The sequence below is a fragment of the Muscardinus avellanarius genome (assembly GCF_963383645.1).
Source record: "Muscardinus avellanarius genome assembly, chromosome: 1".
NCBI classification, from domain to species: Eukaryota; Metazoa; Chordata; class Mammalia; order Rodentia; family Gliridae; genus Muscardinus; species Muscardinus avellanarius.
This window is the reverse complement of record NC_137786.1, coordinates 184,730,141-184,751,190: the sequence shown is the minus strand read 5'-3', so window position 1 is coordinate 184,751,190 and position 21,050 is coordinate 184,730,141. Positions and strand designations below refer to the sequence as shown.

Genomic DNA, 21,050 nt, shown 5'->3' with positions numbered 1-21,050 from the left:
CATTTTTCTTTTTTGGAAACAGGGTCTCCTAAGCCAGCGCGCACGGCTGGCTTCGAACCTGCGCGATCCTCCTGTCTCCGCCTCCCAAGCGCGGGGATTACAAGCGTGCGCCACCACGCCCGGCTTCTGGACTTTTCATATAAATGAGAATTATATGATGCAGTCTTTGTGTTTGGATTCTTTCACCGAGCATGATGTTTTATTTTGTTTGTTATTTTGTAATTTTAGAGCTATATCCCCAGACCACCTTCTTTAAAACTGTCATTTTGAAGCCAGGTGTGGTGGCGCACACTTGTAATCCCAGTACTTGGGAGGCTGAGGCAGGAGGATTGCAGTCTTGCAGAAAGCCTCTGCAACTTAGTGAGGCCCTCTGCAACTTGGACCCTGTTTCAAAATAAGAAATAAAATAGAGCTGGAGATGTAGATCAGAAGTAAAATGTCCCCAGATTCAATCCTCTGTACCAGAAAACAAAACAAAAAACTAGGCTGGGCCGGGAGTGGTGAAACATGCGTATAATCCTAGTGCTTGGGAAGTTGAGATAGGAGCACCTCAGGTTCGAGGACAGCCTCAGCAAGTAGTGAGACTCTCGTCAACCTAGCAAGACTCTTTTTTTTTTTTTTTTTTTTTTTTTTTTTTTGGTGGTACTGGGGTTCCCGGAAGCCTTTCTACCTCCGGGCTACACTCCCAGACCTATTTTTACATTTTTATTTGGAAACAGGGTCTCCTAAACCAGTGCCCGCGGCTGGTTTCGAATCTGCGCGATTCTGCTGTCTCTGCCTCCCAAGCGCAGCGATTACAAGCGTGCGCCACCACGCCCGGCGCAAGACTCTATTTTATTTTATTATTATTTTTTTCGGGTCTGGGGATGGAACCTCATTCGACCTCGGAGGGCATTCGACCTCCGAGCTACACCCCCTGCCCTATTTTTTTTATTCTTTATTTTGAAACCGGGTCTCACTGAGTTGCAGAGGGCCTCACTAAGTAGCTGAGGCTGTCCGAGAACCGCGATCCTCCAGGTCTCAGCCTCCCGAATGCTGGGATTACAAGCATGCGCCACCACGCCTGGCGAGACTCTATTTTAAAATAAATAAAAAATAGGACTAGGGGTTTAGCTCAGAGGTAGAATACCCCTGGGTTCAAGCCCAGCACCCCAATGATGGTGATGATGATGATGATGATGATGATGAAATTGTTATTTTGAGGCAGAGTTGCCTTGAACTTGGGATCCTCTTGGCTCAGTCCAGGGAGTAGTGGGCATCATCTGCCCGGCCTAGCATGATGCTTCAGAGGTTCATTCATAGTGTAACTAGTATCATCATTTCATTTTCTTACTGAATACTATTCCACTGTATGAGTCCACCATGTTTTGTGTATATTCATTTGTCAATTGAGGACATCTATACTGTTTCTACTTTAGGGCTATTATAAATAATTTTTCTATGAAAATTTGCATACAAGTCTTCGTTGGTAATATTTGTGTGTGTGTGTGTGTGTGTGTGTGTGTGTGTGTGTGTGTGTGTGGTACTGGGGTTCTTGGAAGCCCTTCTACCTCTGGGCTACACTCCCAGTACCTATTTTTATATTTTTTATTTGGAAACAGGGTCTTTTAAGGCAGCAAGTCTGGCTCGGAATCAGCGCGATCCTCCTGTCTCCACCTCCCAAGCGCGGGGAATACAAGCGTGAGCCACCAGGCCCGGTGTTACGTTGGTAATAATTTGGATTGCTGGTCACATAGTAAATTTATGTTTAACTTTTTAAGAAATGCGAAGCTGACAATTTCTTAGATATAATACCAAAGGCACAGTTAACAAAAGTATATGTAGACAAATTGGACTTCATGATAATTAAAATATTTTATGCATTAAAAGGTAATATCAACTCTGGCATGGTGGTACACACTTATAATCCTAATACTTGGGAGACTGAGATAGGAGGATCATAGATTTGAAGCTAGTCCCTCAGCAATTTAGACCCTGTTTCAAAATAAAAATAGTATTCGGGGTGTAGTTTGGAGATAGAATGCCTCTGGGTTCAACCCTCAACATCCCTCCAACACAAGGATAATATAAACAGATATAAAGGCAACTCACAGAATGAGGGAAAATGTTTGCATATCATATGTAAGGGATTAATATCTAGAATATATAGAAAACTTCTCAACACCAAAAATCCAATAACCCAATTAAAAATGGGCAAATGACTTGCATAGACATTTCTCCAAAGAAGATATACAAATAGCCAATAAGCACACGAAGAGACGCTCAGCAACACTAATAAAAAAGATGCCCAACATCACTAATAAAAGGCAACATCACCAATGAAAAGATGTTAAACATCACCTAAACCAAAACCACAGTGGCGCCAGGCAGTGGTGGCGCACGCATGTAATCTCAGCACTTAGGAGGCTGAGACAGGAGGATGGCACAGGTTCGAAGCCAGCCTCAGCTACTTAGTGAGGCTCTCAGCAACTCAGTGAGACCCTGTTTCCAAATAAAATAGAAAATAGGTCTGGGAGTATAGCCCGGAGGTAGAAAAGCCCCTGGGTTCCATTCCTGGTACCAAAACAAAACCCCAACCCCAACAACAACAACAACAACAACAACAACAAAACCCACAGTGGCTTCTATCAAAATAAATAAATGTTGGTGGGAATGTGGAGAAATTAGGCCCTCTGTGCACTGATGGTGCGAGTGTAAAGTAGTACAGGCACTAGGGAAAACAGTGAGGCAGCTCCTCAAAGAATTAAAAGTGGAATTAGGAAATGACCCAGTAACTTTCTTTGGTCAAAAGAATTGATAAGAGAGCTTTAAAGAAATATTTGTATATCCATGTTTTCAAAGCATTGTTCACAATAGCCAAAAGGTAGAAGCAACCCAAGTGTCCATCTGACAGATGATGGATAAGCAAAATGCAGTGCATATATACGATGGAATAGCATTCATCCTTTAAAAAGAAGATCTAGTCACACGCCACAGTGTGGATGAACCTTGAGAACATTATGCTGAGTGAAATAAGTCAGTCCTCAAAAGACAAATAATGTACACAAATAATGCCCACATGTATGAGATGTAGACTTGTAAAAATCAAAGAGACAGAGAGTAGAGTGGTGGTTGCCAGGGGCTGAGAGGGGGAGGGGAAATTAAGAGTTAATTGTTTAATGAGTAAAGAATTTCAGTTTTACAAGATGAAAAGAGTTATGGAGGCAAGTGTGTTGATGATTGCACAACATTATGAATGACTTAATAATACTAAAGTGTACACTTTTAAAAAAAGAAACTGCCAAACTGTTTTCCAAATTGGCTGTGCGGCATACGGCACGAGGGCCCCCATTCACCCACATCCTTGCCAGCACTTTTCGTTGCTGTCATTTTTACTATTTCAGTAAGTGTGCCGTGGTATCTCAGTGGAGTTTTAATTTGCATTCTCCAACTACTAATGATGCTGATACATTTTTCAGGCATTTCTTAGCTATCCCATCTTTGGAGAAGTGTCTACTGAAACTGTTGTCCATTTTAAAATTTGAATTTTTATTTTATTTTATTTTTTCTTGTATTTGTGTGTGGTGCTGGGGATGGAACCCAAGGACCTTCTACCTCCGGGCTACTCCCAGACCTATTTTAATTTTTTTTTTGAAGATTTAAAGAAGTTTATTAAAAAGATAGAAATACAGAAAATAGAAATACAGCCCCATGCCAAAATGACATGGGGGGGGGTGACTCAAAATGAATACACCCTATTTTTATTATATATGTATTTATTTATTTGCAGTTCTGAGAATGGAACCCAGGGTCATTTGACCTCCGAGCTACACCCCTTGCTGTATTTTTTATTCTTTATTTTGAAACAGGGTCTCACTAAGTTGCCGAGGGCCTCACTAAGTAGCTGAGGCTGTCCTTGAACTGCAAATTCCAGTCTTAGAATGCTGGGATTACAAACGTGTGCCACCACGCCGCCCGGCCTATCTTATATCTTATTTGGAAACAGGGTCTCACTGAGTTGCTGAGAGCCTCACTCAGTAGCCAAGGCTGGCTTCGAACCTGTGCGATCCTCCTGTCTCAGCCTCCCAAGTGCGGGGATTACAAGCGTGCGCCACCACACCTGGCTCTGTCTTCTTGAATTTTAAGAGTTCTCTTAAATCTTTTATAAGGTAGACGACTTGCAAATGTTTTCTCTAAATCTGTGGTTTGTTTTTATTTTCCTTTTTAAGTATATTGTTATTGGTGCATTGTCATTATACGTCGTAGTGAGGTTCAAAGCGATCGATACAAACGTACTTGCACACAGCACTTGGTGGGTTTCCTCCGGATTTCAGCACGCCACCCACTCCCTGCGTATTTCAGTGAGAATGGCAGGGCGCCTTCGCTTATAAATGCAGCGTCATTTGAACTGTTTCCTCCCTCAACCCTCCTTCTCCCCTGACCCCTCCACTGTCTTCTAGTCTCTTTCCTCATTCATCTGAAATCCCTTTGTTCTAGTTCCTCTCCAGCTCCCACATAAGAGAGAAAACATACAACTTTCGACTTGCTGAGCCTGGCTGATCTCGCTGAGCCACAGTTCTCTAGTTCCACCCATTTCCCTGAAAATGACATACGTTTCTATTTTTTTGTGGCTGAGAATAATTCTTTTTTTTAAAAATTTTTTGGTGCATTTTATTCATACATCATATTGGGGTAAAAAACTTGTGTGTACATACATATACACATCACTGATTTAACCCCTACCCGATTCCCACCCCATTCCCTCCCCATCCCTCCTTCCCTTGCTTGGCTTAGTGGTTGACTTCGATATGTTTAAGTACATTGTGTGTTTTAGAGAATTTCCTTTTCCCCCCCTCCTTTCTCCTCCTTTAGCTTGTCTTGTTTGCTCCTCTATAGGATTTCCTTTTTCATCTAGAGTTCCTCCTATGACCCATTTCTCCTTAGCTTTCACATATTAGGGAAAGCATCTGATTTCTTATTTTTGTGACTGACTAATCTCACTTAGCATAATGTCCTCCAGTTCTATCCATTTCCCTGAAAATGATGTAATTGAGATTTTTTAATGGCTGAGTAAAATTCCATTGTGTACATATCCCACAGTTTTGTGATCCATTCATCTGTTGATGGACATCTTGGCTGGTTCCATAGTTGGCTATGGTGAATTGTGCAGCTGTGAACATAGATACACATGCATTAGTTTGGTAGTTTGGTTTACTTTCTTTTGGGTAGGAACCCAGAAGTGGTATTGCTGGATCAAAAGGTAGATTTGTTCCCATTCTTCTGAGGATTTTCCATACTGTTTTCCAAAGTGGTTGCACTAATTTGCAATCCCACCAACAATGTATTAGAGTTCCTACTTCTCCACATCCTCGCCAGCACTTGTTGTTGTTTGTGTTTTGAATGATGGCCATTCTAGTTGGAGTTAGGTGAAATCTCGGGGTGGTTTTGATTTGCATCTCTCTGAATGTGTGGCTGAGAAGAATTCTATTGTGTGTATATTCCACACTTTCTTTGTCTACTCGTCTGTTGACAGACACTTGGATTGGTCCCATAATTTGGCTGTTGTCTTTTTTTTTTTTTTTTTGGTGTTACTGGGGTTCCTGGAAACCCTTCTACCTCCAGGCTACACTCCCAGACCTACTATATATATATATATATATATATATATATATATATATATGTATATATATATGTATATATATATATATATATATATATATATATATATATATATTGGAAACAGGGTCTCTTAAGCCAGTGGAGGCTGGCTTTGAACCTGCACGATCCTCCTGTCTCCACCTCCTAAGCGCGGGGATTTCAAGAATGCACCACCATGCCCGACTTTGTCTTCATTTTCTTAATAATGTCTTTTGAAGTAGAAAAGTTTTATTTTATTTTATTTTATTTTTTTGTAGTACTGGGGATGGAACCCAGAGGCTTTTTACCTCCAGGCTACATTCCCAGACCTATTTTTATGTTATTTGGAAACAGGGTCTCACTAAGTTGCTGAGAGCCTCACTAAGTAGCTGAGGCTGGCTTCCAACCTGTGCGATCCTCCTGTCTCAGCCTCCCAAGCGCGGGGATTACAAGTAAGCGCCACCATGCCCAGCTAAAGTTTTAAATTTTGATAATGTCCATTAAATTTCTGGATTGTGTGTTTAGTGTTGTATCAAATAAATCTGAACCTAGCCCACGGTCTCAAGAACTTAGCCACTTACATTTAGGTTTCTGATCCATTTTGAGTTGTTTTTTGTGTGTAGTATACAGTAAAGGGCATCTGGATAGTCAGTAAACCAGATGTTGAAAGGATGATCATTTCTCCCTTTGAGCGCCTAACTACTTTTTTCTAAAATAAAGCAGCCAAACATAAAACATTTATTTCTGGACTCACAATTCTCTTCTATTGAACCATGTGTCCTTATGCGCATACACACTGCCTTGTTAAGTTTAATTTTATAGTAAGTTAAATTCCTCCACATGTATTCTCTTCTTCCAAAATTGTTTTGGCTCTTCTGAGTCTTTTACATTTCCATATGAATTTTAGGATAAACTTGTCAAGTTTTGCAAAAAGCATGCTTAATTTTTGTGTTTATTCTCTTATTTTGTCCATAAAGATAGCATACTTCAGATACTCTTTTGCATTTTGAAATTTTCACTTAATGGCATATTCTAAAAATCACTGCAAATCAGTGTATAGAGAACTTTCTCATTCTTATTTTTTAGTTGCCTAGTACTCCACGAGGTAGATGTATTATATTCATTAAATTGCTCTCCTATCTATGGACTTTTAAGTTGTTTTCAGTATTTTGTGATTTCGAACAATGCTGCCGTGACTAACCTTGTATAGATTTATATTCCTGTTGTTAGGTGGATTCTGAGAAGTGAGATGGCTGGCTAAAAGTAAACGCATCATACATCTTCCAAAGAAATGGCCGCTGTTTGATTTACTTCTGTTCTATTCCTTAGACATCGATGAATGTGAAAATGAACTCAACGGCGGCTGTGTCCATGACTGTTTGAATATTCCAGGCAATTACCGCTGCACTTGTTTTGATGGATTCATGTTGGCTCACGATGGCCATAATTGTCTTGGTAAGGAAAACACATGGAAATGGCAGCTCTTCTCTGCCTGCCCTCTAGGATCCCCACCTGTTTCTTTCCTTTGGCACAAACCTACTCATGAAGACAGAAAAGGAACCAGAGGTGTTTTCTGGCCCCATAGAAATCAGACTCCCTGATAGAAAATCAGGTGAATATTCTATTTTATTATTGCAGCACCAGGCATCTCACCCAGGGACTCTCACATGCTAGGCAAGTGCTCTAACTACATCCCCTTTTGAAGTCCTTTTTAAAATTTGTATTATTTACTTAGTTAGTGGTTCTGGGAATCGAGCCCAGGGCCTTGTGCAAGAGCTGTTCCACTGAGCTATGCACCCAGCCTTTTTTGTTTTATTTTGAGACACATCTCATTAAGTTGCTCAGGCTGGCCTCAAACTTGTGATTCTCGTGCCTCAGCCTCCTGAGTGCCTGGGATTACAGGCATGTGCCACTATGCTTGGATAATGTTTGAGTTTTTACATGAATCATTCATAATGTAAATCTGTTCTCAGGCCCAGGAGATGGGTAGACAGTGCCATTACTGTTTCCTGATTTTCTGTCACCTTTAAGGTCTTGTGTTGATTGGGTTCTCCTGACTTACAACTAGTTCTTTAATGCTCTAAGTGTCTTTGTTGTGAAATTAGGTAAAACTCTTTGTCCTGAAGACTTTAAATGTGGGCTTGGGTCACAGCCAGATAGAACCCCTCTTTTTTTCTTGAGAGAGAAAACCAAAAAGAAACTATCCAGGAACATCCTCCTAGTATTCCACAAAGCAGAAACATCTGTTGGAGTTTTGGTTCCTAAATTAGAGACTACAGAGTTGTTTACACCAGTTCCTTGTGCCAGGAATAAAACAGGACTTAGAAACAGCAAGCAGTTGGATGGGGTTGAGTGTTGGATAGTCTTTCAGGGTACAGCACACCTGGTAGGTAGGTGTTTATGGATTGCCTTTTTTTTTTTTTTTTTGGTACTGGGAATTGAACCTAGGGGGATTCTACCTCCAAGATACACCCCAAGCCTTTTTTTTTTCTTAAATTTTTTTTTTTTGTTTTTTGTGGTACTGGGGTTCCTGGAAGCCCTTCTACCTCCGGGCTACACTCCCAGACCTATTTTTTAAAATATATTTTTGTTTGGAAACAGGGTCTCTTAAGCCAGCGCGATCCTCCTGTCTCCGCCTCCCAAGCGCGGGGATTACAAGTGTGTGCCACCACACCCAGCTTTTCTTTAAATTTTGAAACAAGGTCTCAGAAGTCAAGTTCCTGAGACTGGCCTTGAACCTTAGATCTTCCATCTTAGTTTCCCTAGTACTGGGATTATAGGCGTGTGCCACCCCACCCAGCTTGTGGCTTGCTTTTTAAGATAGGCATTCTCAGTTATACAGGAGGACCTTATTGGAGACAGGTGGCATCAGGGTCCTTTGATGCTGGTGACCCTTCTTAGTTGACCTGTGGTGTCTACTTGGCCCACTAAGGCACAGCGGGAGCCTGACTCACTCTGGGCCAAGCAGGCTCTCCTTCATGGTGTAGTAAGAATGGCTCTTGCTCAAATGCATTGAGATCAGCATCAAGGCCCTAGGACAATCCAGGTAGGGTTTGTATTCTGGGTGGCAGGCTCTGGAGGTGGGGAGGGGAGTATTTCCATTTGGAACTCAACCCTGACGTGACCTCCATCCCACTTTACTGTTATCTGGAGCTCCATCCTGATGTAGACACGGTTCTTTCCTGTCCGTGCCCTGTGGGAGAGGTCAGGCTTCGGGTACGCTGAGCAGGTGGTCTTACAGGCTCTCGGCTGTCAGTACGACTTGCTTGAAGTCGGGGGGGGGGGGTTGTTAGTGACCTTCTGTAGACCCTCTAGGCAGTCAGGACCACAGAAGACATACTGAGCGCGGGAACACACTGTGATAAATTACCTCAGGAAAGGGAGTTACGTGGGAGGCTGAGGCAGGAGGGTCACAAGTCTGAGGCCAGCCTGGGTAACTTAGCAAGACCTTGTCTCAACATAAAATATAAGAAGGACTGGGGGTATATGTAGCTCAGTGGGCTTAGGGAGCCACTGCATTCAATCCCTAGTACCAAGAAGAAAAAAATAAATAAAGAGGAGTAGGCGGAGGAAGAGGAGAAAATAGAAGACCATTTCAGAAAAGAGGAAGCATATAGTATGGGTTTTGTTTTTCATTTTCAGAGGGAAATTTTCCTTAGATTTGCCGACAGTGGCATTTTGAGGATTCTTGTCTGATTGCAGACATGGTCATTTGCTGTCATGCTCTGGCCCATGGCCTGGGGGGAGTGTGGGCTTCCTGGGAGCCACAGGTGAGCCATCCAAGGCTGCAGAAACAGACCAGGGCTGGGCTGGGTGGGTGGTTCTGAGTACAAGCTGCTCAGGATTCCCGAGGCCTGGAGTCTTGCCTCGCCTCAGCCAGTGACCTGGCTACAGCAGCGGGATATCTCCATTTCCCATCTGCGGGGTCTGCCTTACAGAGCCCTGCGCATCCACTGTGCACGTCTGCAGGGGCTAAGGAGTCTTTTAAAAGAACGCCTAAAAGATAAAGTCCATTTGGAAGAGCAAGTGCAGAACCCATAGATTTCTCTGCCACTCAGAAAAGGGCCGATGGTATTTGTGTTTAGGAGGCCAGAAACCAGACTCTCCAGGAGTGGCTGCAGTTCCTGCGTTCTCCTGCATGACCCCTTGCCTCTCCTCGGCCCCCTAACTACACAGGAGTCACTAACGTATCAGCCAGAATGTAGAGTGCGCATACCACTGCGCTCCAGCATGGAGCCCAGTGCTCTGAGGTCCTGTGTGCCTGCAAGCCCAAGAAACCAGTGCAGCGCTTCCACAAAGACAAGCTCTGAACTTAGTCCCTACTGATGGAGCCTGGGAGCTCATTGCAGCCTCTCTGCCGCCTCACAGCCCTGGTTCTTAGCACAGGAGAATCAGCTGAGAAGCTTACCAAAGACTATTGCCCGGGTAATATCCCTGTGTCTGCCATAGAGGTGCTGAGTGCTCACATGCAGGCTGGGTCGACACCCCTGTCTCCTAGTTTGGGGAAACTCACCCGCCAGTGACAGATATCTGTGTATGTGAATACACGCTGTCATCTTTATCCAAGTTCTATGTGTCACCTGGCTTAATGACATTTCTGATAGCTTTGGAGAAAAGACAACGGGCGAAGTGTGGGTAGGGTGTGGCAGCTTGAGAGGAGCAGGGCTGCGCTCAGGACCTCGGGGGAGGTGCTCAGGGAAACAGACCCTCCCCTCACCCCTCGCCCCAAGTCCCGCTGTGGAACGCGCTGTGGAACACAAGGGCCAGGCGCGTCTCGGCAAGGCTCGCCCTCTGGAATGCGCTTCCTCGGCCCCTTGGCATCAGCAAGGGTGAGTTTGTTAGGCTTCGGGGGATGGCTGGAGTCCCATCAGTTTAGTCAGGCATCTGCTGGGTAGTGGGGGAGGACAGATGCCTGAAGATCTAAAGCTTGAAACCAGATAACAGATATTTAAATGTGAATTTCTGGTTACAGATATGCCCAGGAGCTAGTGATAGGCAGGTGAGGAATTAGGCTGGAAAAATATTTATTTATTTATTTATTTTTTGTGGGTCTGAGGATGGAACCCAGGGGCATTTGACCTCCAAGCTATGCCCCCAGCCCTATTTTTTATTCTCTATTTTGAAACAGGGTCTCACTAAGTTGCAGAGGGCCTCAGTAAGTAGCTAAGGCTGTCTGGGAACCGCGATCCTCCGGTCTCAGCCTCAGGAATGCTGGGATTACAAGCGTGGGCCACCATGCCCGGCTTGCTTATTTATTTGTTTGTTTTGCATTACTGGGGATAGAACCTAGGAGAATTCTACCACTGAACTATATCCCAGCCCTTTTAATTTTAAATTTTGAGACAGGAACTCCCTAAGTTGTTCAGGTTGGCCTTAAACTTGAAATCTTTCTGCCTCAGCCTCCTGAATAGCTGAGAATAAATTGCTTTTTTCTCTTTCTTCTCTTTCTTTCTTTCTTCCTTTCTTTCCTTCCTTTCTTTGTATGTGTCTGTGTGTGTTACTGGGGATTGAACTCAGGGGCATTCTGTCTCCGAGCTACATCCCCCAGCCCTGTTTTTTATTTTTTACTTTGAAACAAGGTCTCACTAAGTTGCAGAGCAGAGGACCTCATGAAGTAGCTGAGACTGACTGGGAACCTTCATACCGCCCAAGTACAAAGGTTCACCACGAAGCCTGGCACCCAGAGCTTTTTTATTTTTTATATTGAAACAGGGCCTTACTGTTGCTGAAGCTGACCTTGAACCTGAAAAACTCCTGTCTCAGCCTCCCAAACACTGAAATTACATGAATTACATTTCATTTGGCCTTCCCTTTGAACCTTAGTGGTGTCTGAGACTCTTCTGGAAGTCCCGGCCACGGCCACGGTGGAAGGAGGCCTTTGGGCTGCCCTGGGGGTGGGCAGGGAGCCGCTTCCTCCTTCCTTCCGTCCTTCCTTTCTTTCTTTCTTTCTTTCTTTCTTTCTTTCTTTCTTTCTTTCTTTCTTTCTTTCTTTCTTTCTTTCTTTCTTTCTCTCTTTGGTGGTACTGGGGTTCCTGGAAGCCTTTCTCCCACCGGGCTACACTTCCAGACCTATTTTATATTTTTTTATTTGGAAACAGGGTCTCAAGCCAGTGAGGCTAGCTCCGAACCAGCGCGTCCTCCTGTCTCCGCCTCCCAAACTCGGGGATTACAAGCGTGTGCCACCATGCCCGGCGTTTCCTCCTGCCTTTCTGATGGCTCCTCTGCCAGGCTCTGTTGCCTCCTCTCACAGAATTTAACCTCTTTTCTCCCTGTTTTCTCTTTTCCCCCTCATTCCGGCCTTCGGCTCTCTCATCTGCAGCCACCACTTTATCTGGCAACTTTAAGTAAATGGTTTTTAATTTTTATTTTTTTATTTACTATTTTTTGGTGGTACTGGGGTTCCTGGAAGCCCTTCTACCTCCGGGCTACACTTCCAGACCTATTTTATATTTTTTTATTTGGAAACAGGGTCTCAAGCCAGCATGGCTAGCTTCCAACCTGCGCGATCCTCCTGTCTCCGCCTCCCAAGCGCAGGGATTACAATCGTGTGCCACCACGCTGGCCAAGTAAATGGTTTTTAAAGCGTGCCCTGCATTTCTGCCTCAGGTGCCTGCACAGCTGGACCCTCAGGCCTCCCTGTGGCTCTCCCAGCATGAGGGCCCGCCTGTGTCCCCACCCCCACTCCAGCGGTCCCCAGTTGCCTCCTGAATGAAGTGGGAGCTTGTAGGCTGCAGTGTGACCTCAGTCTGTCTCCTCAGCCGCTCTCCTGTGACTTCCCTCCACCACTGCCCTCAGCCAGCTATCCAGCAAATGGAATGACTCATGGCTGAGGGCGCTTCAGCTCCCAGGCCTCCTGGAGGGCTCACACCAGCTCTTCTGCCTGCACTCTCTTCTCTCCTGATTTTTAATTAAAGAAATCCCGGGGGTTCTTCATTTACCAGCTATTCCATAAGACCTATGTTGATACCACAGAATCGGACATGATCACTCCTTCCTTGGTACCACATTTTACCTTATCTCGGAATCAGTTGTGTGCTTGTCTCTGGCTCTCCTGAAGGGTATTCTCCTAGAGGGAAGGAATTTTATCTTGCCCATCCAGCACTGTGCTTTGAAAAGGGAAGGTGTTCTATTAATGTGTCCTGAACCGATCAGCTTAAGTCCCTGGCTGGGGGTGGATGAGTGGTTCACAGGCCCTTGGTTTGGATTCTGAGAGCTTCTGCACTGCAGGGCCTGGAAGATGGAACCTCAGCTCTGCTTAGCAGGAGCCCCCGGGCTGCAGGGCTAGGCAGTCCCCAAAGAAAGGCTAATCCCTGTCCCCCTCCAGATGTGGACGAGTGCCTGGAGAACAATGGTGGCTGCCAGCACGCCTGTGTCAACCTCTTGGGAAGCTACGAGTGCCGCTGCAAGGAGGGCTTTTTCCTGAGTGACAATCAGCACACGTGCATTCATCGCTCTGAAGGTACTGCTGCAGGGGCGGGGGCGGGGCGGCCACAGGGACAGACCCCACCCCAAGCAACCACGGGGCGAGAGGGGAGGCTGGGGTCCAGGACAGACTGTGCCGCTGGAGGTCCAGGGGCAGGTTATTTCTCTTTCATCTTCCTCTGCCCGCAAACAGCGCTGGGGAGTCCTGAGGTCCTCACAAACCCTCATGTCCTCGGGTTCTAATTTTTAAATTGAGGATGCTTTAACAATGATTAGATGGCTCTGGAGAGACAGGATGGACTATCTGCCAAGTTTTTTAAAAAGGTGCTAAAAACCACGGTGCTGGTGCCAGCCTGCCCCTTGCTCTTGGGCCGTTAGGAGGGCTGTGCCTTCCTATGAAGACTGGCAACGAATGGCCCTGCTGTTCACGCTGTTTCTGAAGGGCCCCAAGTTGGCGCTGGCCCTTCCTTATATTTTGCTTGCTGTGTGTGTGTGTGTGTGTGTGTGTGTGTGTGTGTGTGTGTGTGTGTGCGTGTGTGCGAATTGGTACTGGAATAAAACCCAGGGTCTCATATTATATCCTCAGCTGCTTTTTTTTTTTTTTTTTGAGGGTCTAGGGTCTTTTTTTTTTGCCTCTTTGGAACTGGGGATGGAACCCAGAGCCCTGCACCTGCAAAGCAGGTGCTTTGCCACTGAGCTGCATCCCAGTCCCTCCTCAGCTTCTTTTAAAATTTTATTTTGAGATAGAGTCTCAGTAAGTTGCTGAGGCTGGCCTTGAACTTGCTATCCTCCTTTCTCAGCCTCCCAAGTAGCTGGGATTATGGGTGTGCACCAAGCTTGGCATGGTTTGCAGTCTTGAACACCAAGCCTCTGTGTCTCTGAGGGGCTGAGGGTTCCCCTCTGGACTGGAGTTCTCTATGCTCTGGTTTCTTTCATCCATATTACCATTTAGTATTCCTTCATAAATTTAAAGAAAATTTTTCTCTTCCGATGGCCTCTTTTTATTTTGTTTGCTTTGAGTTCATGCTTTTTAAAATTCCTGTTTTGTAGAGTCTTGGGAGAGAGGGACTAAGTACATGTGGCCAGTTTTTGTTATTTTTTTTTGTGTGTGTGTGACACTGGGGATTGAACCCAGGGGCACTCTATCTCTGAGCTACCCTCAGCCGCCGCCTTCTTCTTCTTCTTCTTCTTCTTCTTCTTCTTCTTCTTCTTCTTCTTCTTCTTATTATTATTATTATTATTATTATGGCTGGAACCCAGGGGCATTCTACCTCCAAGCTACACACCCAGCCCTATTTTTCAGTCTTTCATTTTTTGAAACAGGTTCTCACTGACTTGCGAAGGGCCTCGCTAAGTAGCTGAGGCTGTCTGTGAACTGCGATCCTCGGGTCTCCACCTCCCAAATGTTGGGATTACAAGCGTGCGCCACCACGCCCAGCCTTATTTTATTTTTAATTTGAAGCAGGGTCTCACTAGGTTACCACACATGGGCTCAAATGTGTGATCCTCCTGTCTTGGACTCCCAGGCACGGGGAGTACAGGCATGCACCATCATGCCTGGTTCAAATTAGTTGTTTTTAATTGAATGTCATCCTTTTAATTCTTCCCTGCTTGTCTTAATCCAAAGACCTACACTGTGGCGGCTGTATTTCTCTTGTGGTTACATCTGCCTGTTTTTAGGGCAAGCGTCCTAAATATTAAACTGTTAACTCCATTTGGCATCCGCTGCTTTTTTAACCCCGTAACTTAGAAGCGAAGCCATTCTCAGTCCTGTTGCTTACTCACAAATTCAAAGCTGCATTGTTTGTTGTGGTTCCAGTGACTTTTTCAAGGTTTTCTTTGTGGAAGATAATTTTGGCTCACGTTTGGCTAACTAGAATACCTATCTGTGCAGTAAGAAGAATTTTCAGAGAAACCCCCGGGGGCTGGTGCGTTTGAGGCTGTCAGGGCGCATCTGCTCCCTCCCCGTGCTCAGGGCTTGCACACACAGCCAGCTGTGACCGCGGTACATAGAGCCGGGGTTCGTGTTCCTGCCAGGCTTGCTGGACTCTTGGGTGTGCGTGGAAGTCTTGTGGAGAGCAGGTGGAGCTGGAGGTGGGAAGAGATTGAGTTGCCAGTGGCATCGCGTGATCTGAACCCCAGAACGTCTCCTTTTTTGGTTGCTTAAAGCTGCTTCGTGGGAAGTGACTCTGGCTTTCTCTCCTGGTGACTGGGAGGCAGGAAGGGGCCCCAGTACAGATCTTACTCACTCACGGCCTCTAGGGACTCAGATGGGCTCCTGGCCTCGTCCTTCCGGAGCCCTGGCTCAGCCTCCCTCTCCCCTCCTGCAAGCCCCTAGACTGAGGAGAGGCACAGGCTCCTCTTCATAGAAATAAATACAAATGCAGTTCCTTTCTACAAGCTGTTTTCTAAATTTTCTACAAGTCAGACATTCTTAGATCCCCTGAAGAGTATTTAAAATGAACATATTCGTCTGGAACTAAAACCAAAACCCAAGAATTTGAGTTGTGGTCTGGAAGCACTTTCTGATTTTTTGCTGCATTTTAACCTAATGGTCTGGCACATTAATGTCAGTGCTGACAGGTCATGGCGATATGGAATGGTGACCCCTTCCTTCCTAGGGTCTTAGCTCTTCAAATAGAATAACCTATAAACAATGTTCCTCTGGGGTGCCCTCCCTGATGTGCACCACGAACTCTTAGAAATTGTATTAAAACAGACTTTAAAACCCACAGTTGATACTCTAGAAATGGTTAAAAGATGACAAAGACATAGGCTATTATTTTCTGGTTTGGCTGTTGTTTTTAATAATTGTTTACTAAGTGCTCCTCAATATAGAGGGTCATCATGAACTGATTCTGAGGAAAAGCTCATGCTGTTGATGTTCTTTTAAATCCTTAGAGACCCCAAAGCTCTGATAAAGCGCCCGTGTGTTTTCACCCATGTAATGGGGGTAGGCTGGAAAGAAGCACATCCCCCTGCCTGCCTTTGTTCCTATCCACGGTGCTCAGGCTCTCTCAAAATGAGCCTTGCTCTTTTGTTTTGTCTGCTTGGAGGATATTTAGATGGTGCACTGCCGCCCTGTCCAAGCAGCGGGAAGGGGCAGGGTGCTGGGCGAGGCGCTGTGCTCCCAGCAAGCCTGTTTTCCGTTTGATGTAACGTTTTCTGCCCTGCTCGAGATGTACTCTTACTTTATATCCCATTTCCAGAAATATCCTTTCGAAGAACCCTGATCCTGGGGACCATCAAAGGAGGGAATTTCCAGTGTTTCTGGTCCATTCCCCTTCTGGTAAATGAACAGTCCTAGGTATGACGGCCAGGCCAGTTCCCAGAAGAGCGAGGACCCTCCCTGAGGCTCTGGGTTGGCACCAGACCATCTGCCTCCCCCAGCAATGGTCTTGTTTTGAGTCAGGGTACTATGAAAGGCTTTGGGGGGGGGTCACCTCTCAAAAAATCTTCAGCGTTTCAGAGTTATATAAGCCTCCATGACCTCCCCGTAAGGGCAGGTCTTGCTTGATGTGATAGGTCATCGGATGCAGCGTCTCTTTGAACCAGGATGGCGTCTGGCACGTGGTTGTTCTTACCAAATATTCCCTGTGTAAATGAACTGCTCAGAGGCAGTAAAGGTCACTTAGCAAACATCTCAACAGACATGTAAAGAGTGAAAAAGACAATGGGGACGAAGGTGACGCATCTGGGGAGCGGGCTCTCCAGACCTTCCTGCTGCCTCTTCTCTGTCCCTGTTACATTTACCCTAGTAAATGTTCTAGTGTGGGTGTCTCAGCTGCTCTGCCAACTCAAAGGCAAACGATGCTTGCTGGGCCTGCTCAGGAGGACGGGACACACCCTGGCGGTCACTCTCACCTCGCAATGACATCTTACAGCCAGAGCAAAGACAGAGCTTTGCACCCATCCAGAAAAACTTGACTTGTGACTTGACAGCAACCCTTGGCCGAGAAAACGGATCCCAACAAAGTGCAGCGGGGTGGGTGTTGGCGAGCAGGCAGCTCAGGAGTGTCAGACGAAAGGCTGGGTGGTTTTAGGAGAGACTCGAGAGAATAAGGGTGTTTTAAGTGCTGTGCTGTCTTCTGGAATGGGAATGGCACCTGTGTGTGTGTTGAAATGTCCATTCCTGTGATGCACAGGTGGATGGTTCTGTGGCGAGAGGTGGGCGGAGGAGACTTGTGACTTCATGAGAGCTATCGGCTAAGGTTTTAGGGGCACAATATGGAACGGTGTTGGATCCTAAAGAAGTTGCCTAAAGCCTGTTTATATTCATGTTTGAAATGGTGCCATTTCTAGTATCATAAAGTGTCTTGTCAATAGAGAATCAGTGAGGATCAAGCCCCTTCTCTCAGGGATGTCTTAGAGTTGCAGTGCTTTAATGCTGGGAAGCAACATACATGCAGGTCCTTGGTTTCTGTGTTTTTTTTTTTTTTTTTTTTTGGTGTGGTACTAAGGATGGAACCCAGGGGCGTTCTACCCCCAATCCATACCCCCAACCCTATTTTATTTTTTATTTTTATTTTTTGGTGGTACTGGGGTTCCTGGAAGCCCTTCTACCTCTGGACTACACTCCCAGACCTATTTTATATATCTGAAACAGGGTCTCTTACGCCAGCGCGGCTGGCTTCGAACCTGCGTGATCCTCCTGTCTCTGCCTCCCAAGCGCGGGGATTACAAGCGTGCGCCACCACGCCCGGCGAAACAGGGTCTCACTAAGTTGTGGAGGGCCTCACTAAGTAGCTGAGGCTAGCTGTGAACCTGAGATCCTCCTGTCTCAGCCTCCCATGTACTGGGACTACAAGCCTGCGCCACCACGCCCGGCTTGAGGAGCAATTCTTTGTAATGTAGCATTGATGGGGCAGATGCCTTGAGAGTGTACGGTGTGGTTCAAGTTCCTTCATAGTGCCAGCAGGCAGCAAGATCCCAACAAATTGGTTTTGAGATGAGGCAGGATGTTGGTAACCCACACAGGTGTTGACCTTGCATCATTTAGCTGTAAAACCATCCAGGAGCATAACCACCTGTCTCCTTCCCACTACCATTGGTATAAGATTGACACTGATAGAAATGGACAGTACACCTAAGACACTATACAGCAGCTAAACAAAACCCACACGCATGAGTCCGTCTCTCTCCCCTCCTTGTTGATGTAGTATTGTATGACACTGTTGGAGGCTCTGAGCCTGCAGAGGGAGGGTCCACGGGACTCACTGAGGATGCTTACATAAGAGAGGTCCCTGGGCAGGTGTCTCTGTGGTGATGCCAAAATGCAGTAGTCAATCTCGCCTCCGAAGTGTGGATTTGGTAGGAGTAGAGAGGAGGGTTGATACTTTTGCAAAATATCTTCAAGAATGTGTGAAAAAGTTGAGAATCTTCATCATTTGATCTGCAGCATTGCTTAGAGAGATTCCCCTCCTCTCTTTGCACTCTCAATCAGAGAATGAATAAAGATATGGCAGAGATAAAAGTCTGGACACCAGTTTTGAGGCCAGCAGGCTCTGATCCCACAACCAGCAGAAAGCCCTAGTCTATCAGCCAGGAGAGTTGAGACATCACGTCTCTTGGTAGATAAAAGAAATCTCGCATGTCTCTGTCAATTGACCCGGCTTGGTTTTAATGGCATATTCTTTTAAAATGTGAGGCTGATGGAGACCTAGGAGGGCAGGTCTATGGCTCACCCAGCCCCAGTCCCATACAGCTGCTCTGTAGCACCCTCGGCATTCTGACCATAGCCTGGTCACCTGTGACATGCTGCTGTTTTGCAGAGGGACTGAGCTGCATGAACAAGGACCACGGCTGTAGTCACATCTGCAAGGAGGCCCCGAAGGGCGGTGTTGCCTGTGAGTGTAGGCCTGGTTTTGAGCTGGCTACAAACCAGAGAGACTGCATCTGTAAGTATGGACTGTGCTAGGGACGTCATACCCCAGAGGCTGCTTTCTACTGCTCTGCATCAGAAACAGCACCGCACAGAGGAAGCCTTGGGGACTCAGCTGGTGTGGGTGCTGCCCTACCCCAAGTGCTTAGTTCACTGAAGAAGGGTGGTCTCTGCGGGGAGGGGAATAAGCTTTTAAAAGGAACTGATTAGAAGAAACAGAATTCAGAGGTAAAGAGTGTGGGTGTTGGGGGACAGGGCTCCCTGCTCCACGGTAATAAGTTTCTTCAGCTGATAATCACAGCTTTTGCTGCCTGATCCCTGCTTCCCTTACAAGTCTCATCTGCTTCCTTTCCTCAAGCACTAAGCTCCTGCCTTTCAGGGAACACCCCATATTTGATGTCTCTAAACCTTTTACAGGCTCTCCTTTCTTCCTGGTGAACTCAACCTTCACCATCCTGCCTAACTTCTAATAATGATAAGGATCACACTTACCTTTCCTGGGGCACTTATTATGTGCAAAGTTTTATCTTAAAGTATACCACATCCCGCTAGGCATGGTGGCGCACGCTTGTAATCCCTGCGCTTGGGAGGTGGAGACAGGAGGGCCGCGCAGGTTCGAAACCAGCCTCTCTGGCTTAAGAGACCCTGTTTCCAAATAAAAATATAAAATAGGCCTAGGAGTGTACCCTGGAGGTAGAAGGGTTTCCAGGGACCCCAGTAACACCTAAAAAAAAGTATACCACATCCCCTTCAATAATAATTATTATTCATGCTAATTATTATGCATTGTAATTATCTTATAATTATGATATAGTATATATTATATTAACTATATATTATATTATTGATATATTATTGTTGTTATTATATATTATTATTGTTGTTGTTGTTTACATACTGGGAATTGAGCCAAGGGGTACTTACCACTGAGCTACACCCCAGATCTTTTTAAGTTTTATATTGAGATAGTGTCTCACTAAATTGCCCAGGCTGGCCTCAAACTTGCGATCTTCCTATCTGAGCCTCTGGGTAGCTGGGATTACAGGTGTGCACCCCACAACCCACCATCCCCTTTAATTCTCATAAGTACCACCATATCAGCCAAGGAGCACTATTGTCATTTTTGTTGAGAATAAACTGTAGAGAAGATAAAACAACAAGGTCATACTGGGAGTAAGTGGCAAATGAGTGTTCAGGCCTAGGTCCTCCCTACTAAAGCTGTGTTTTCAATCGCTGCACTGGGCAACCTCGGTTTCCTTCCTGGAGGCCCTGGACAGGGAGGCCATTTTATTTATTTATTTATTTATTATTTATTTATTTATTTATTTATTTATTGTGGTACTGGGGTTCCTGGAAGCCCTTCTACCTCCGGGCTACACTCCCAGACCTATTTTTTTATACTTTTTTTTATTTGGAAACAGGGTCTCTTAAGCCTGCGCACGCGGCTGGCTTCGAACCTGCGCTATCCTCTTGTCTCCGCCTCCCAAGCGCGGGGATTACAAGCGTGCGCCACCACACCTGGCCTCAGGGAGGCCATTTTAAATTTCAGTTCCCGCAGCATTTTTGTTTCTTCCCCAATCATGGTCCGTGATGCTCTGGGTTAGAGTTAATTGTTTCAGTGTCTGTCTCAGAGACCATGAGCCAATCCAAGTCACGACTTTGTCTCCCCTGGGCCTGTGTGCTTGGATGGGGAAGGGAAGGTGAGACTCAGGGCGCCACACAGCCAGTAACTGAGGAGCCCCAACCTGACCCGCAGCAGGAGACAACTGCCAGCTAATGGTATTCTGAAACCACTGTCACCGCCAGAGGAAACTCTGAGGGAGCCACGCTCCCAGTGAGGAGGCCTCAGTGCCTAAGAGACGAGGAGGAGGCCAGTGAGAGACTTGCTCCATCGGCCCCACCCTGACAGACTGCAGCCTCAAAGCCTGCCAAGCCACAGCTGGTGCCTCTGTCACCTCTAATAACAGGTCTGGCGGGCTCTTCTGGCCACCCAAAGGGAGGCGGTCCCTCCGGGGGTTTCACAGAGCAGAGACACTTCTCCTCCTCTAGCTCTTAAAGGAGGAGGTCCCGGCCCTCCAGGACTCACCAGTACAGCGCGATGCTCAGTGTTTGACAGGTTTTCAGGGGCCAG

The 21,050-nt window shown here is 45.9% G+C and overlaps 1 protein-coding gene across 4 annotated transcripts in view; it reads left to right on the top strand.

Annotated features, from left to right (window-relative positions):
• SCUBE2 (signal peptide, CUB domain and EGF like domain containing 2) overlaps window positions 1-21,050 on the top strand; it is a gene marked incomplete at both ends in the record, with an annotated part of 76,953 nt that overhangs the window by 9,837 nt on the left and 46,066 nt on the right. For all 4 annotated transcript variants that reach the window (XM_080692178.1, XM_080692179.1, XM_080692176.1 and 1 more), the window contains 3 exons: window positions 6,946-7,071; window positions 12,941-13,075; window positions 18,810-18,935. In XM_080692178.1, coding sequence (XP_080548304.1) covers window positions 6,946-7,071; window positions 12,941-13,075; window positions 18,810-18,935 — 387 coding nt within the window. The remainder of the gene's footprint in view (window positions 1-6,945; window positions 7,072-12,940; window positions 13,076-18,809; window positions 18,936-21,050) is intronic.